The 17,833-nt window shown below is 30.2% G+C and overlaps 5 protein-coding genes across 10 annotated transcripts; 3 read left to right on the top strand and 2 right to left on the bottom strand.

Moving 5' to 3' along the window:
• Positions 1–544: 544 nt before the first annotated feature.
• Positions 545–5,789, bottom strand: aub (aubergine). 2 transcript variants are annotated; one of them, XM_035085813.1, is made up of 11 exons: positions 5,665–5,789; positions 4,355–4,511; positions 4,168–4,288; positions 3,942–4,055; positions 3,429–3,652; positions 3,157–3,342; positions 2,885–3,058; positions 2,467–2,761; positions 2,005–2,357; positions 1,513–1,933; positions 545–1,384 (listed from the first exon to the last, which is right to left on the bottom strand). In XM_035085813.1, exons 2-11 carry the CDS (start codon positions 4,502–4,504, stop codon positions 738–740), a joined length of 2,685 nt encoding a protein of 894 aa, XP_034941704.1. In that variant the 5' UTR covers positions 4,505–4,511; positions 5,665–5,789; the 3' UTR covers positions 545–737. The 2 variants fall into 2 exon arrangements, with proteins under 2 accessions (XP_034941704.1, XP_034941705.1); XM_035085814.1 differs by having other exon boundaries at positions 546–1,384; positions 4,168–4,267.
• Positions 5,790–7,142: 1,353 nt separating this feature from the next.
• LOC118068273 (4-coumarate--CoA ligase 1-like) lies at positions 7,143–9,577 on the top strand. The gene is made up of 7 exons (XM_035085557.1): positions 7,143–7,529; positions 7,610–7,786; positions 7,862–8,199; positions 8,304–8,450; positions 8,524–8,772; positions 8,887–9,158; positions 9,222–9,577. Exons 1-7 carry the CDS (start codon positions 7,218–7,220, stop codon positions 9,545–9,547), a joined length of 1,821 nt encoding a protein of 606 aa, XP_034941448.1. The 5' UTR covers positions 7,143–7,217; the 3' UTR covers positions 9,548–9,577.
• On the bottom strand, positions 9,193–16,663 carry Grx5 (Glutaredoxin 5). 5 transcript variants are annotated; one of them, XR_004690485.1, is made up of 6 exons: positions 16,520–16,663; positions 16,254–16,395; positions 16,005–16,194; positions 12,827–12,965; positions 9,908–9,993; positions 9,193–9,618 (listed from the first exon to the last, which is right to left on the bottom strand). XR_004690485.1 is itself a non-coding variant. In XM_035085560.1 (4 exons), the coding sequence occupies exons 1-3, from the start codon at positions 16,598–16,600 to the stop codon at positions 16,007–16,009; spliced, it is 411 nt and encodes a 136-aa protein (XP_034941451.1). In that variant the 5' UTR covers positions 16,601–16,663; the 3' UTR covers positions 14,618–15,069; positions 16,005–16,006. The 5 variants fall into 5 exon arrangements, 3 of the variants coding, with proteins under 3 accessions (XP_034941451.1, XP_034941453.1, XP_034941450.1); XR_004690486.1 differs by lacking the exon at positions 12,827–12,965; XM_035085560.1 differs by lacking the exons at positions 9,193–9,618; positions 9,908–9,993; positions 12,827–12,965 and adding an exon at positions 14,618–15,069.
• LOC118068272 (4-coumarate--CoA ligase 1-like) lies at positions 10,142–12,825 on the top strand. The gene is made up of 8 exons (XM_035085556.1): positions 10,142–10,285; positions 10,407–10,774; positions 10,856–11,032; positions 11,102–11,439; positions 11,521–11,667; positions 11,757–12,005; positions 12,076–12,347; positions 12,411–12,825. The coding sequence occupies exons 2-8, from the start codon at positions 10,457–10,459 to the stop codon at positions 12,734–12,736; spliced, it is 1,827 nt and encodes a 608-aa protein (XP_034941447.1). The 5' UTR covers positions 10,142–10,285; positions 10,407–10,456; the 3' UTR covers positions 12,737–12,825.
• Positions 13,379–16,002, top strand: LOC118068274 (4-coumarate--CoA ligase 1-like). The gene is made up of 7 exons (XM_035085558.1): positions 13,379–13,858; positions 13,941–14,117; positions 14,206–14,543; positions 14,620–14,766; positions 14,862–15,110; positions 15,208–15,479; positions 15,543–16,002. The coding sequence occupies exons 1-7, from the start codon at positions 13,568–13,570 to the stop codon at positions 15,866–15,868; spliced, it is 1,800 nt and encodes a 599-aa protein (XP_034941449.1). The 5' UTR covers positions 13,379–13,567; the 3' UTR covers positions 15,869–16,002.
• Positions 16,664–17,833: the final 1,170 nt, after the last annotated feature.

Here is a 17,833-nt window from a genome sequence, read left to right on the forward strand (position 1 = left end):
TAACCTCGACCTTCGAAACAAAAGAATGAAAAATGTTAAGATGAAAACTAAAATGGCCTAGAAAGTTTATTTTGTTACTTACCATTTTATTAGATAGGTTGTATGTTGTACGGATGAGGAATCATTTGGATGTTACATGGAAATAATATTTGAAGTATTTTGCTACGGGAGAACTGATCAATTAGGTTATTCAATTGAAGTATTCATCAATTACTTTTGCGTACAAGTAATATTTATTAATTCTAATTACTTCAAAGTAAACACAAATTGATTATTTAATGATTATATTACTTAATTATAAGTAGTTTTTAATGAGAAAACAAAGTTTGCAAAATGATTATTAGTAGAAAAGTACTTTTCTGATATATCTACGAGTTGAAAATGAAAAAGAAACATTTTTAGCAAATAATGAAAGTACCACAAACTTAAAAGAAGTTTCTGATTTTTTAGTAGTTATTGATTTTTTTTTATATATTAATAATTTCCAAAAATATTAATTATTTTTTTAGAAAATGATGTTATTGAACTCATTGTTAAGTTTTATCAACTTACTTAATTCATAAAAAATAAACCTCAAAATTTTGAGTACTTAGTACGTATTAAAAAAATTATAAAATATTAGTTGAAAACAATGTACGTTTTTCTATAAAATTTTTCCCAACTTTTTTAGAAATAAAATAAAAAAATATTTTTTTTCAAGAAAAATAAAAAAATAAATTTTTCAATAAGTTGAAATATTACAAAAAGTAAAGTAAATTTTCCAGATGGCTACTGGGTGATTTATGAATAGATTGAGCCACTAAGAATGCCAGTTTATGAGCATACTGGCAAGGAGCAGGTACTCTAATTGTTGAACAATAATTAAAGTACATATGAGTTAATCTATATGTCAACTGTTGAATAGCTGATACATCAAATCCTACAGTATCATAAATAACATTATATGCAGAAGGTGATACAGATCCATTTCTGACAAATTGTGAAACCAGGAAGAAATCATATCGAGAAGGATTAGTAATAACGTCATCAACGACAGTACCTGGTGGTGGATTATCTCGTTTGTTTAAGAACAATCGAACGTTAATTCTCTTGGTTACAATGATGAACGCCATTTTCACTGGATTTTGAGCATAAAATTTATCGAGATGTTCTCGTAAATGTTTAAGTTCGTGATCTACGACATATGGTATTTGTCCATCTCCAACACCATCGCGATATATTATAATTCGAGCTGGGAATGTATTACTATTTAGTTCGGCATATTTACGAATTGCTTTAATCATGTTTGAAGTAAATTCGTTGGTCAATTCTTCATTATTTTTATGTGCAGTCACAGCTGAAAAGTAGCGACTCATACCAGGGTCCAATGAAGCAACCATGGCTCCTGTAACCAATTAAAGAAATAATAAAAATAATTTCATTAAATACAAAGTATCATATATAAAATATAATAATTAAATTAACTATAAAAACAATAATGCAATAGAATATAAGATTTCAAAAATAATTTACCATAATCAGTTCCACGTCGATTTGGATCATGACAAACATCAAATCCAACAATCATAATACCGCCTTCCAAATTTTTAAATCCAAAATGCAAGGACCATGGAGCTCCTCCAATTTTACAGCTCATTTGAACAGCTATTTTTGTGGCAACTGACATAGAAATTTTAGAAGAAATATTTTTTGACAGCACAACTTGACTGGGAACTGGTCGATCTACACAACATTTTTGTTTAATAGCTGCATATACATCTGCTCGTTGTCTAGGTGCAATGCAACAAACAAGTTGCGGATTTTTTTGTCTCATTATTGACTCGAGTTCTTCGACATAATCCCGAGCACCATCACCTCGCAATTCGCGCATCACAGGCTGATTAACACTGAATTGCATTCCGCGAGCGACTTCCATAATGTTATGGAAAAATGTCTGAAAAAAAAAAAATGTATTTATATGTGGGGTTAAGGAAATATTAATTTTTCAATTCATAAATTAATTACATCAGCATCGCGGCGGATTCTATTTGGAAACACCAACACCCAATCCGACATTCTAGTACTAACAATATGTTTAGCTTTTTGAAGGCATCGTCCCCATTCCACTTGTCTTCCAGCACTTTCATTTTTGTTGGCAAATAACATATTTTCAATTGGTAATACTCTTGCTGGTACTTGTACCAGCTGGGTGTCTAATCTCAACTGCCACTGATCGAATTCTTTAACTACTTCTGGTTGTGCAAGGAGACGACGATTAAATGCCATAAGTCTATCAATCCGACCATTTGGTTTAAGTCTTGTATGTTCTCCAAGAGCAGCCATTAGTTTATAATCACTTCTCATAGAATCGGTTAAGCCTAGAATTGTAAAAAAATTTTTATCATTCAAGCATGTAAAAAAGAAAAGTAAATTAATAATTAGAATATTCAGTTTGTATTTTAAAGTGATTGCAATAAACTATTTTACCTGTAGCTCTACATAGTTCAGGAATTAAACATATATCTTGATCTTTATCTTTACCAGCTCGACGATCTCTGATAGATGGACGAGTGATCAAAAGAGGCTGGGATCTATTTCTTATAGTAATATTATATTTTTGTCTATAATAATCGATGTACGTGGTTTCAGTTTCTTTACCCCCTTTTGTTATTTTGAAAGAGCTTTGTGGATTATGACCGAAATCAATGTCTTCTACACGGTAAGTGTTATTATTATAATCAGTTAGGACTGTTAATCCGATCACTTCAGCACGACAAGCTGCCTATGTTTTTAAAACATTAAAGGAATTAAAAATTATAAAGAAGAATAAATCAACTTATATAATCTTACAAATTTTATAAAAATCGGAAAATGAATTCAATAATGCATAATTTAAAATTTTTACCTGTAAATCTCCAGAATCAACTCTTTGTCGAACATTATTCAAAATGTCCAATAATGTTTCTTGACGCATAACTTTACTTGTGATTTCAACACCCATTAAAATATTTCGTTCATGTTGACGAATAGAAGTTTGATATCCAGGCCACAATTCCAGGCGGAACTCTCTTATTTCAATCTAACAATAATTAATTTGAATTTAGTAATTTTTTTTTTTTTTTATTAATTTAATTATTTTAATTAAGAAAAAAACGTAATTTAATTTCTAAATTTTACCTTCGCTCTGGCATCGAAGTAATTTCTTCCAACCAATTGTAAACGTAAATGTTCCAAACCACGACGTAACAAAATATTATATAATTGAAGATAGTGAGGATCTCCTTTGGACATTTCGCCGACAAGTCGAACACTAATTTCAATTGTAGCATCATCCGATTCTCTTTTAGAAGTCAGCTTCATTGACTGCATATTTTAAATAAAGTTTTAGTAAATATTAATATAAAAAATTATTGTTGATGTTGACATAAATACAAATTTTCTTTACTTACTTCAGTTGTGGATACATTAGCATATCGATTGCAAGTGTACATCACTGTACCATCAAAAATATACGTTCCTAATCTATCTTTATGAAGACGTAATAGACCTTTACGTACTGCATTTCTATCTTCTTCAGGAGCAAAATCGACTCGATACTGAAATAAGCACCAATCTGGAGCATTTAGAATCTTGAAAAAATTTGCTTCCAAATTTATTGGCTGACCAATAGTTCCTATAAGTCAAATTATTTATTTATTATCAAATCATATTAAATGTGAAAATGAAATTTTCGTCATACCCGCACGGAAAGTTCACTTTTCCATTGGAGAGGGGTTGAACTTTCCACGTAGGTATGACGAAAAATCATATTCAGCCCTAGAGAAGACAATTAGACTAGCTTAAACCACGTGTTTACTACCCTCGCCTTCGGCTCGGGTTGTAATTTTACACGTGGTTTGAGCTAGACTACTTTCCCTCCCTAGGTGTGAAATGTACTATTTTCTTTTTCTCTTGTAATATACCCTTTTTAGAGTTTCTGGTATGTTCAGGACGAGTGAAAATTTCAGGAACAATCATTTTATTTCCTCTCATAGCACCTCTACCCATTGATCGAGTTGCTGCTGCATCTCCCCCGCCTCCAATAAAAGAAAGTAAATTTAATAATTGTCCACATAACAGAAATAAATCCATTCGACGATTATATCGAAAATTAATAGGAAAAGTAATGAAAAAGTCGATATCCCGTACCAACTGAAGTTGATGTCGATGGCTGTTGCTGTTGCCCTGGAGCGCGATCCCCTTGTGATGACTGATGTGGCATTGGAGTTCGGACGACGCCTCTTGAAGTCTGTGAACGATGGTATTTCGACTTTTTTCTTTTAATAGTAGAAACCTATTTTTTTTATTAAATAAAAGTCTACGATTATGTACTTACAGGAGGCCCATATGAACTCTCGGATTGTTGAGGAGGTACTCCTGGACGCACCCATGCTTGTTGTTGTTGAGGAGGCTGAGATCTATCAGGTCTACTGGTACTTCGACCACGACCACGGGCTCTTCCGCCAGGTGGTTGCTGTCCTTCCATTGTGACACTAAAGAATAAAAATTGGAATAATAAAACAAAATAATTAGTTGTTTTCTTTTATTTAGTAAATATTCGTTGTAAATTATCTAAACAAATCACACATTTCGATTGAAGAAAAGAAAAATCTCAAAAAAATTCCTCAATTAAAAGTAGATCAAGTTTAACAAGAAAAATCATGTTTCTTTTTTTTATTATAAGAACTACATCCAACATTGAAATAACTTAGCATCAAAATAGATAAGAATAATTCTTATTCGAAAAATTAAAAAAAAAAAATTTTCATTGAAAACGTGCTCGATTGAATTAGAAATTTTTATAGTAAATCAATCAAAAGTAGTTTTTAGATAATAATAAATTTCAGTTAACAATAATTTTGTCAAGTGAAAAAAAATAATAATAAATTCTTTTGTGTAAAAACAAAATAAATACTACTAATCGAACATACTAAACGTAATCAAAACAAATGAATATACGAACACAAAGGTATTTTATTATATATATACATATACAAATTGCATTCGAAATAAAGATCGGAAATATCAAACGATAATGTGTAATTCTTAGAATGACTAGAAAATAAGATCAGTAATCTCGTGTTTATCTTTGTCTGAAGGATAGACGAACTATTTAGTCGAGTTGACGCGATCGGCGACAGAAGAATTTCTTCGAATTATATGTTTATGCGAGTCTCAATGTAACAAAGAAAACATTCAAATGTAACATGAAATAATCAATTAAAGAAATATGTTCAATAAAATAAAGTTTTCTGTATTCATTAAAAAGACTGATAAATGTAGAAAAGTAAAAATTCACATCGGAAGCGAACTTATTTTAGCATAAAAAATATGCACGTGTTAATGTACAAATGACTGAGAAAAAAAAACACCGATAAAAGGATATATTCTTATGTAAATATATTAAAATAGTTTAGAAAAATATTTCAACTTGTAACTAACACATAAAAAGTTGGTTATTTATTGTTAATTTAACGTAAAAACCGACTTTTAGGAAACGACGCCATCGAAGATTACGAAGATGATGCCGATTTTTACACGAATGTATTAACGTATTAATCTTGAAAACTTTTTTTAGTATTAATTATTAAAGAATATACAAATAATTTAGACATTATTAAACAATAAAAATAATATATTTATTACCAAAAAGACGTTGATCCTTATTGCCCACTAATTTTTCACTTACAATTTTCACTTATGCGCAATTAAAGATGCTAACGGCCCGCTGTACCTAGATGAAATAGCCGCGAATCCCTCGCGACCATTGGATGAAAAAACTTCGGGAATCTTCGGTGTTCTTTTTGGCGCTTTGTGCCTACTTATCCTTTGATTCGTAATTAAATAGCCAATAAAAAAGTAGCGCGAAGCAAATATGAATTAAAATGTTTTAAATTATCAAAATTACTGGCATTTATTTTTTAAAAATTAAATTAATGTTTTATCTATAGATTTTAAAGGATATTTAATTTCAGTAAATAAATTTGATATAAATTATGTCCTACTAAAGTAAATAAAAGTCACATTAAATATTTTACAATGTGTTTATGAAAATCATACAAACCTAACGATATTTATACAATTATGTACTTAGAATCTATTATTAATAATTGCCCAATTTCTAATGTTTTGTAAAAATTTTGTAACAATTAATAGTGTTAAATAAAAAATATAAGCGAAGAATATTTGTATTAAACAAAAGAAAAATGTTTTTATTATAAGAAAATTGATCTATAAATTTAAGAATTTATTGATATGAAAAAACTGATATTTATAATTTGTTATTTTATGAAATAAAAAAAATATTAAAACATTTTTAGGTCAGTACAATTTTTATAACAATAAAATATATGTATCACGTGTAATACACATGGATAGTTCTTCCAATCGTTCATCGTAGTTATTTTGCTCCGGTAATTGTAACGTGGTGTCTCTCGGACTGTACTCTTGCTATAGATCTATATTAATTAGTCACATGTGTGTACAGTGACAAATGAGTCCCTGGACTGTGCAAGAGGATCAACATCATCAGTGCTGACAGCATTCAAAACCAATATCTGCTTTTAAAAGTCATAAACGACCATCCGAACATTGACTGTTTCAATCTAAAATTAATACTAACTATTTTAGATCCTTCATTTTTATTCGATCGCAATTAAAATTTTTTTAATAGACTTTTTGTTCATATTCTGAAAGATATAAGACATGACATCAATTATCAAGTTTTTTTAAATACAATTTATTTCCATACATGTTTCTATTGAATAAATGTAAATAAAAATTATTATTAACAAAAGTTTTCAAACATCGTTTCCATATCTTTGATATTTTTTTTTTTTTTAACACAGAAATCTTGTTTTAGGTATGAGTTTAGAGCAACACACTTTACAAAGTATCTTATAATAATATTTAATGTGTTGATTTAACAGTAATCAATTATCATTTATGTATATGCAATATACATGTACCAGTTATATTTGCTAAAAAGTAATTTGTAGTCATCAGAGTTGGTTGTTAGACTACTGCAGCAATTTTATGACCAGAAGAGGCATCTAGTGAATTGTGATAGAATTACTTATCATTTTTTTATTTTAATCTTTTTTTGATGAAAATCATCATATCATGACCCTGACAGACATTCAGTTGCTTTGGTGCTGTCAAAGATTCAAGACATTCTGTACATTTAATCAACATCACTAATGGCACGTCTGTGTTTATTTTTTCGACATCAACGCATTATACAGAAAAATCTTCGTACTCAAAATCCGGTTTTTTATTGTATGATTAAATCATTTAATACGCAAATTAAATGCAACAATCATGTTTACACTAAATGGAATAACAATAACAAAGTTCAACTTAATAACATTCAACACTATTCATCAGCTTTGCGGATAAACCATGAAAATATATTTAAAAGCGCTATTCCTGATATTCCAAACTATCATGGAATATTCCTTCATGAGTTTATTTGGAGGAATATGCAAAAGTGGTGGGATAAAACTGCATTGGTAAGCATCTTAAAATTCTACACGAATATCCTCATATTCATACTTATAGAAATGATAGTTTTAAAATTGAATAAATGTAGGTATGCGCAATGACTGGGCGATCATATACTTATGAACAATTGAAGAGATTAAGTGGACGATTAGCTACATTTCTGCGAAAACATAACCTTCGACCTGGTGATACTATTGCAGCAATTCTCCCTAACGTGCCTGAATATGCAATACTCTTATTAGGAGCTAGTGAAGCAGGTCTTCAAGTAAGAGACAAAAGAATCTAATTCACTTGCCAAATTTTGATAATGATTTATAAGATAACATTGTAATCACAACAGGTGACACTGATAAATCCTATTTACACATCGAAAGAAATTGAAAAACAATTGATCAATTCTGAAACTGTTGCTATTATTACAACTGTTTCAAAGTATCCAGTTGTTGCAGAAAGTATTGTTAATAATTCTGCTATTCGATTACCAACAGTAGTGGTTGCAGATGGAACGGGACCTGTACCATCTGGTACGATTAATTTCAATGACTTAATTTCTGGGAGTGTTGAAGAATTCGAAAAAACTGGACAAAAGACTGAACAAAATCCTAATGAAGATACCTTAGTGCTACCTTATTCTAGTGGAACTACAGGACTTCCTAAAGGTGTCGAACTCACTCACAGGTTAAAATTATTATTATGCCTGAATCATTACATCAATTTCATTTTAAAAAACTGCTATGACCTAAATAAATATTAAAAGAATCAATGAGAATTTTAACATCCAGGAATATTGTTGCAAATCTTTATCAATTTGGAGCAAAAGAAGTCAATATATCTGGAGAAGCTATTGGAAATCATCAGGAAATTGTACCATTATTTTTACCAATATATCATATCTATGGTCTTGTTTGTATATTATACTATTATCTTAGGTAATTTTTTATGCTTCAAGAAGAAATGTAACTCTATGAATGAATAATGTCAAGGTTTTTTTAACAATTACAGTATTGGAGCAAAAATTATTTGCATGCCTCAATTTTCATCGACAGCTCTTCTAGAGGTATTAGAAAAAAATAAAACGACGCTTCTGTACGTAGCTCCACCAATAATTCAACTGTTAGTAAATGAAGAAAGATTTACGACTAGTCATATCGAAAACGTCAAACTTTTGATGTCTGGAGCAGCCCCAATGGGTGAAGAAATGATTGATAAATTTCGAACAAAGTGTAAAATTCCAATCGAGATAGTACAAGGGTATGAAACAGTTAAATATAAATTTTAATAAAAAAAGAAGAAACTTATTCGACAGATTTTCTACAAATTTTAGAAAAATATAGCATTAAATGAACCGTTATGATTCATGAATAGGTATGGGTTGACTGAGACTTCACCTGTAATTTCTAAGAGTAAGAAAGCTCCTTTAGCATCCTCAGGGTTAATACTCTCGAATACAGAGCTTAGAATTGTTGGTTGTGATGATGAAAATAAAAACAAGAATTTAGGAGTAAATGAAGTTGGAGAGATATTTGTAAAAGGACCACAAGTCATGAAAGGATATTATAAAAATCCACAAGCTACTCAAGAGTGTATGGAGGGTGAATGGTTCAAAACTGGTGACCTGGGACTTATTGATGATCAAGGTAATTGATGCTAAATTATTGTCCTCACTGAATATTCATTTAAAATAAAAAAACTTTACTCAGGTTTTCTGTACATAAAAGGACGACTTAAAGAACTGATCAAGGTTCAGGGCTACCAGGTAGCTCCTGCTGAACTCGAAGACGTTATTCTAGGTCATGAAAAAGTTGCTGACGTAGCAGTCATTGGAGTACCACACGAACGATACGGAGAAATACCCAAAGCCTTTATCGTTCCTAAACCTAATATGCGTATCGACGAACAAGAGTTGAAAGAATTTGTAGCAAAACGTGTTGCTAAATATAAAAATCTTGGCAACGTTGCTATCATCGATAAAATTCCTAAAAGTCCAGCTGGAAAAATTCTTCGACGTATATTGCAACAGATGTAGTTATCTTTATTTACACAAAGATACGATGAATCCTTCGATCTTGTAAAGACCTGGTTGATCATTTCCGATATCTGAAATTAAAATTAAACTATTTTTGTAAGATTTTACAACACACATATCTATTTTTTATACATAAATATTTTTATGCTATATTACAACTTTACCTATCGTTATATATATATATATATATATAAATAATACTCTGTTAATATAAGTAAACTGTTATGAATACTCGTTTTTACGTAAAATTACATAACGAACTCTTTATTTCATTAAATGATTACAACGCAGTTTTTAATGAAAAAAATATATTTACATATTAATGGTCAATTTTCATGCATTTTCATTAATTTCCGTTACCTTTTCTTGTACGATTAAATCCAATATGCATTTTTATTAATTCCATTCATTAAACCAGTGTAGAAATAATCAGTGATCACAATTTCCTGTAAAAAGAAATTGACAGTCAGTAGTCTGTTACATTAATTTTTCCATTTCCACTAAACACATCCACAAGTAAAATATTTTAAATATCTAGAGATTTCTACCTAAAATTAGAGAAGGGATACGGCAGTCTCAGAAACTTATGACAGTAGACCAACCTCAATAAAATAAGTCTTCAATGTCACTGACCTTGAGTATACAAAATTACTTGAAGAAATAGCCTTCATAATGAATTTCCTAATTTGATAATAAGTAATACATTATTTACTTTTATCAGATAATTATTAGTCTAAGGTGATAAATTTTCCTGAATAATTAATCGTATAATTTTTACAACGAAGAATAAATTTTTAAATAAAAACAAAGAGCGCAATAAATCACACATCGTAAAACTGATAATTACAGTTTAGTTTAGTTTCAGCTTCTAAAGAATCAAGACACTGTAAAACTTCACCATTGTCTCCAATGGCTCGTCAAAGTTTGCTTTTACGATATAAACATTTCACGTGTAAAAACTTTGCCAACCGTGATCTACGATTCTCACGTAATGTTTTTACATTATCGTCCGCTAAGACTGAAAGTTTTGGAACATCTCATATCAAGTGGATTTGTAATCATGATACTATTAATTCAAAACATGCCCAGCACTATTCATCAACATCAAATTTAAACAACGAAAAAGTTTTCACTAGTCGCCTTCCAGACATCCCTGATTATAATGGAATGTTTCTCCATGAGTATATTTGGAGAGATATTGAAAAATGGTGGGATAGAACAGCTCTGGTAAACAAATTATAATAAATTACGTCACTTTATATTAAAAAAAAACTTTATAACAATTCTTTGATTTGTAAATGTATACAGGAATGTGCAATGACAGGAAGATCGTACACTTATGAACAATTAAAGAGATTAAGTGGCCGATTAGCAACATCTTTAAGGAAAAGTAAGCTCCGACCTGGTGACACCATTGCTATAATTCTTCCTAACGTGATTGAATATGGAATACTTTTATTAGGAGCTAGTGAAGCTGGTCTTCGAGTAAGATATATATATTTTTGATAACAGAAACTGAATTAATTTTTGATGATAAAAATTGTTATTTTTCAGGTAACTCTAGTAAATCCGCTTGCGACAGCAGAAGAAATAAGAAAACAGCTTATCAACTCTGAAACTTCAGCTGTTATTACTGCATCATGGAAATATCCAATCATCCAAGACAGTATCAGTAATAATACATCAATCAAATTACCAGTAATAATCGTTGAAGATGGAACAGGATCAATACCATCAGGTACAATTAATTTCAAAGACTTGATATCGGATAGTGTTGAAGAGTTCGAAAAAACGGGGCAAAAAACAGAGCGAAATCCGAATGAGGATACCTTCGTGCTACCTTATTCCAGTGGAACTACAGGACCCCCTAAAAGTGTTTCATTGACCCATAGGTAAAAATATTGCTTATTTGTCGTTTTTTTAGTTCATCGCATTATGGATACTTCCTAAATTTCAATCATTTCTTAAAATAGAAATCTTGTTGCGAACTGTTTTCAAATTCGAGCGGAATCGGAAGCAATATGCCCGTGGGCTTTACGAACTAATCAAGAAATTGTGCCACTATTTTTGCCATTGTTTCATGCCTATGGTTTGACTTCTATCTTGAACACGTATTTGAGGTAATATTAAAAATTAATTTTATTTACTATTGATCATTATCAACAATGAAAACCAAGAAGCTAATAATTTCTCAACATACTTAATATAGCTGCGGAGGAAAAATAATTTGCATACCGCAGTTTTCATCATCAACACTATTTGAAGTATTAGAAAAAAACAAAGTAACAGCGATATATGCTGTTCCACCTATTATTCAACTATTAGCTAATGATAAAAGATTGACACCAAAACACGTAGCAAATGTAGAATTTCTAGCATCTGCAGCAGCACCGTTAAGTAATGCCGTAGCTGAAAAATTAATCGAGCGAGCAGGAACTCATTTTTTATTTACCCAAGGGTTGGTATTTGTATCATATAAAAAATGCATAGTTATATTACAATTTATATTAATATCAATACACTTCTAGATATGGTTTAACGGAAACTTCACCAGTGGTTGCTCAAAGTTTAAAATGTCCTTTGGGCAGTACAGGACTAATTCTTCCACAAACAAAACTGAGAATTGTCGGATGCAATGATGAAAATAAAAACAAGAATTTAGGAGTAAATGAAGTTGGAGAGATATTTGTAAAAGGACCACAAGTCATGAAAGGATATTATAAAAATCCACAAGCTACTCAAGAGTGTATGGAGGGTGAATGGTTCAAGACTGGTGACCTGGGACTTATTGATGATCAAGGTAATTGATACTAAACTATTGCCCTCACTGATTATTCATCTAAAATGTAAAAACTTTGCTCAGGTTTTCTGTACATAAAAGGACGACTTAAAGAACTGATCAAGGTTCAGGGCTACCAGGTAGCTCCTGCTGAACTCGAAGACGTTATTCTAGGTCATGAAAAAGTCGCTGACGTAGCAGTCATTGGAGTACCACACGAACGATACGGAGAAATACCCAAAGCCTTCATCGTTCCTAAACCTAATATGCGTATCGACGAACAAGAGTTGAAAGAATTTGTAGCAAAACGTGTTGCTAAATATAAACATCTTGGCCACATTACTATTACTGATACAATTCCTAAAAGTCCCGCTGGAAAAATATTACGAAGGGAACTGTTAAAAATGTAGTAGAAATTGTTTAATAAAATATAAGATGATGTATTCAATTTTGTAAGACTTGATGTTTTTATAGAATGCAAATAAATCTGAAAACATTACCTCTTGAATAATTTTTCGTGAAACGTTAACTCCTTCAATTTAATTTTTCAATCCTTCTTGTAATTTTATCTTCCAGATATTCCTTATCAACAATAATATACTACTTCTTGCTTTTGATAATTGTGTATGTCTTCTGGTACTGTAATTAAAATTTCATCATATCAAGACAAAGTAAATACAAATAATATTCTTCGTTTTATTTTAATTATTGATCATTACACTTGAAATATTCAAATATTGTTTCTCAACAGTATTTATATTTATTAATGTATCTATAATTTATATTTAGTATCATTATACACTATAATTAGCTGAGAACTGTTCTATTGAAGATTTGACGAATGATTGAAAATAAAACACAAAAAATAATGATGTAATAGCTACATGATAAACAAAATGATTATAAAATAGTAAGAAATAAATAATTTATTATATGAAATGTGAAAGAAAATTTATTTTTTGATAAATATCTATTTATTTGTCGATCGTTTATAGCCGCAGGTCACTCGATGAATAGATTTTTAAAATTGAATATGGTAATTAGATATAAATACAACTTTGTCAGTTTCGACATTTTATAAATTGATAAAACTTTTATTTCCTTAATGGTTTATATTTGTTATTCCAATGAAGACGAGACTAAAAAGTAGTCTCTAATGAAAATATTAAACTCCTGATTGGAGTCAGTTGTCTTTGAGCAGTAGAAGAAATTAGTAAGAAAACAATTCAAGTGTTTCCGATATGGCACGTTTCTGTTTTTCTTCTCGGTATCAATACTTGTTCAAAAATTACTGCAACGTTCTTGGTGGGACTAGTTTCCGAAGTCATACTCAACTGTCAGAAAATTTGTATAAAGAACGAGCTACTTTCCATAAAACTATTTATTGTGAAAAGTATTACTCTTCTACATCAGGTTTAAGTGATGGAAACATATTTAAAAGTCATATAAGTGAAATTCCGGATTCTAATGGTTTGTTACTTCATGAGTATCTCTGGCAAAATGCTGGAAAATGGTGGGATAAAACAGCCCTGGTTAGTGAATTTTAAGAAATCAACTCACTTTAGAATTTTAACAAAATTAAAAAATAATTCATAAATTTTTTATTTAATATAGGAGTGTGCAGAGACTGGACGATCATATACTTATGGACAATTAAAGAGATTAAGTGGACGATTGGCTACATCTCTAAGGAAAAATAACCTCCAACCTGGTGATACTATTGCAGCGATTCTCCCTAATGTACCTGAATATGCGATAATCTTCTTAGGAGCTAGTGAAGCTGGTTTAAAGGTGGGAGTTTTTTCTTTGACAGTAAAAGTAACATCTAATCGTGATAAAAAAATTTTCCTGTATTATTTTGTTTCATAAAATGTTTTAGTTAACTGTGGTAAACCCTCTGTACACAGTGAGAGAAATAAAAAGGCAATTAGTTATCTCTGATTCGAAAGCTGTCATTACCATGCCTTTCAAATACTCAACTGTTACAGAAAGTATCAGTGATAATAAATCGATTAAATTACCAATAATAATGATTGAAGATGGAACAGGACCAGTACCATCAGGTACAATTAATTTCAAAGACTTGATATCGGATAATGTTGAAGAGTTTGAAAAAACGGGGCAAAAAACAGAGCAAAATCCGAATGAGGATGCATTTCTTCTACCTTGTTCTAGTGGGACTACAGGGCTTCCCAAATGCATTGAACTTACTCAAAGGTTGGTATTAATTCAATATTATTTTATTATAATTGTATGATAATAATTACCACTGTTATTTATTATTGTCATATAGAAACCTAATTATGAATTGTTTACAATTAAAAGCAGAACATGATTTCTTATTTCCATTAACTTCGAAAACTCATCAAGAAATTGTGCCATTATTTCTGCCGCTATTCCATATCTATGGAATATCGAGTATAATGAATACATATCTCAGGTAGAAAAATAACTTAGAATTCTTAATTAATTATTTCTAATTTTTTTAGCTTGTTTTACTTAGTACATGTATATTTTTTTTATATATAAAAATAGTATTGGAGCAAAATTAATTTTCATGCCACAGTTTTCTTCATCGAAACTGTTACAAGTTTTAGAGACAAATGAAGCAACAGCTTTAATGCTTGTACCACCAATTATTCAACTGTTAATAAACAATGAAAACTTTACCCCGCGACACATGAGAAACATTAGATTGGTGTCATCAGGAGCAGCACCAACAAGTCAAACAATGGTAGAAGAGCTAATAAAACAAAGTAGAAAATTATTTTTCTATGGTTTAGGGTATTTACATATTTATTACTTTTTTATTTATACAATCAAAATTATTGGGAAAATTTATAACGGATAAATAAAAACAACTATTTTCTGATATTAATAGATACGGCTTGAGTGAAACTAGTCCGCTCATTTCCTTTAGCGTAAAAGCTCCGAATGAATCTTCAGGATTAATAAGACCTAATACTCAACTGAGAATTGTCGGATGCAATGATGAAGATAAAAACAAGAATTTAGGAATAAATGAAGTTGGAGAGATATTTGTAAAAGGACCACAAGTCATGAAAGGATATTATAAAAATTTACAAGCTACTCAAGAGTGTATGGAGGGTGAATGGTTCAAAACTGGTGACCTGGGACTTATTGATGATCAAGGTAATTGATGCTAAATTATTGTCCTCACTGAGTATTCATTTAAAATAAAAAAACTTTACTCAGGTTTTCTGTACATAAAAGGACGACTTAAAGAACTGATCAAGGTTCAGGGCTACCAGGTAGCTCCTGCTGAACTCGAAGACGTTATTCTAGGTCATGAAAAAGTCGCTGACGTAGCAGTCATTGGAGTACCACACGAACGATACGGAGAAATACCCAAAGCCTTCATCGTTCCTAAACCTAATATGCGTATCGACGAACAAGAGTTGAAAGAATTTGTAGCAAAACGTGTTGCTAAATATAAACATCTTGGCCACATTACTATCACTGATACAATTCCTAAAAGTCCCGCTGGAAAAATATTACGAAGGGAACTGCAAAAAATCTAATGAACATTTGTCATACAGCAATTGTTTCATTCTATGATTTAATTGTAGTCAACAAATTCAGACTAGTAATAGTAAATAAGTCACTTAACTTTTAAAAATTTAACAATGTAAAAAAACTAAAAATAAAAAAAATTACTTTTAAGATGATTCATTTTTAACTCCATCCGTCTCTTTATTCAGAAGGGCACTCGTTATCCCAACTTTTTTTAACTCTTCTATCAGATCACCGTTTTGATGCATTTGAAGTAAAATATCACATCCTCCTACGAACTCACCATTCATAAAAACTTGTGGTATCGTCGGCCAGTTCGAATAATCTTTGATACCTAAAATGAATACATTATTAGAAGTTCTTTATTTCAAAACAAATATTTATCCTTCATACCTTGTCTAAGTTCTTCATCAGCTAGTACATCATAAGCATCATATTTCACCCCATGCATACGAAAAATTTGAACAACAGCATTACTGAAGCCACATTTCGGTGCTTCTGGGACTCCTTTCATGAACACAACTACTTTATTTTTCTGTAAAAACATTTAAACATTTAGAAACATTACCTTTCTTACTGTTTTGTAGTATAACCTTGCCATTTGTTCCATCATAATAAAATCAATGTAATGTTATTTCTTTCTTTTATCAATTACATACCTTTACAAGATTAGGAATATCTTTAACTGCTGTACTAAAACTACGCATCATAAATAACAATCCTCTCGTAGTTACAGACATTTTCGTAAAAAAAAATATAAATTTTGAAAATAAAGCTTTGTCGTTCTTGGTTCAGTTACAAAATCGTTATCATCACGTGTGCATCTTGAATGTGGCTCCATCTTCAACAAGTCTGACGGTCGATAATAACTTTTTATCAACTGTTGATAAAATATGGATAATGGAAACCACTTACCATAAGATTTTATAAATTTGAAAAAGAGGGAAATTGAAAAATTTTTCAAATAATATAAATTGTTCAATTAATTTTGAAGTTCAGATTTTAGGGTTTTAATAAGAAAAATTTTGGGATTGTATTTTTTCGATAAAATAAATTTGTCCCTATTCAATCTTTAGATGAAAAAAATTGAAGTAAAAAAGTAAATGATAGAAAAATACACGAAGTCTAAACTCTGATTTTCATAAACTGATAAAGGAGTAAAAAACAAGAAATAATAATGCACAATAAAAAATGCTAGGTAAATTCATGTAAACAATTTTTCAATTAATAGCAGCTTTTAATTAATAACATGATGAGAAATCAGAATATCATTTTTTAGCAAAGAACACGAATTAGAAATTCTTAATTCGAGTTGATTAAGAAACAAGTATTTCAATAAATATTAGAAAAAAAAATGTTTCGATTTGTCACGTAGCCTCAACAAAAAATTTATTTGACAATTCATTGATAAATAAAAAATTTTAATTAAGAATGAAATTCCTCGACAAATCCCTCAACGCAATGTCCAATAATCAATCAAAAAAAACTGATTGTTTATCATATTAATCATACTTGCCAAATAGTGATGATTTAACATACGATTTATTACAAGTGGTTTCATCAATAATTACTTTTCGAAGAAGTTAACCAATTAGATTGAAATGCGAAATTGACCAAAGATATTATTCAAATTTTTCTTGTTATAAATTATGTGTATAAAGCCCTAAGAATGAAAAAACACAGAAAGTTCTTGCAGAGATCTTTCAACTTTCACATTGCGAAATAATATCCAAACATCTATGGATCCGCCTCTCTAGCCCATAGTCTTGGTGGTCATGCTGTTACATCAGTTGATGTCGTCGTTTCGTCTTTCTTCCCCCTTTCTTGTAAACTCATTGTATAACATATTCAATATATTCAACGTGTATAGGTCTTTAGCTTACGCAAGCAAATCGTATTTTCGAATTTAGGCCATACGTTGTTATGAGTCGTGCAATCCAAAATGGGGCTCAAATACATTTTTGTCATCCTCA

Source organism: Chelonus insularis, unplaced genomic scaffold, assembly GCF_013357705.1.
Source record: "Chelonus insularis isolate UGA/USDA-ARS -01 unplaced genomic scaffold, ASM1335770v1 contig_3_pilon, whole genome shotgun sequence".
Taxonomy (NCBI): domain Eukaryota; kingdom Metazoa; phylum Arthropoda; class Insecta; order Hymenoptera; family Braconidae; genus Chelonus; species Chelonus insularis.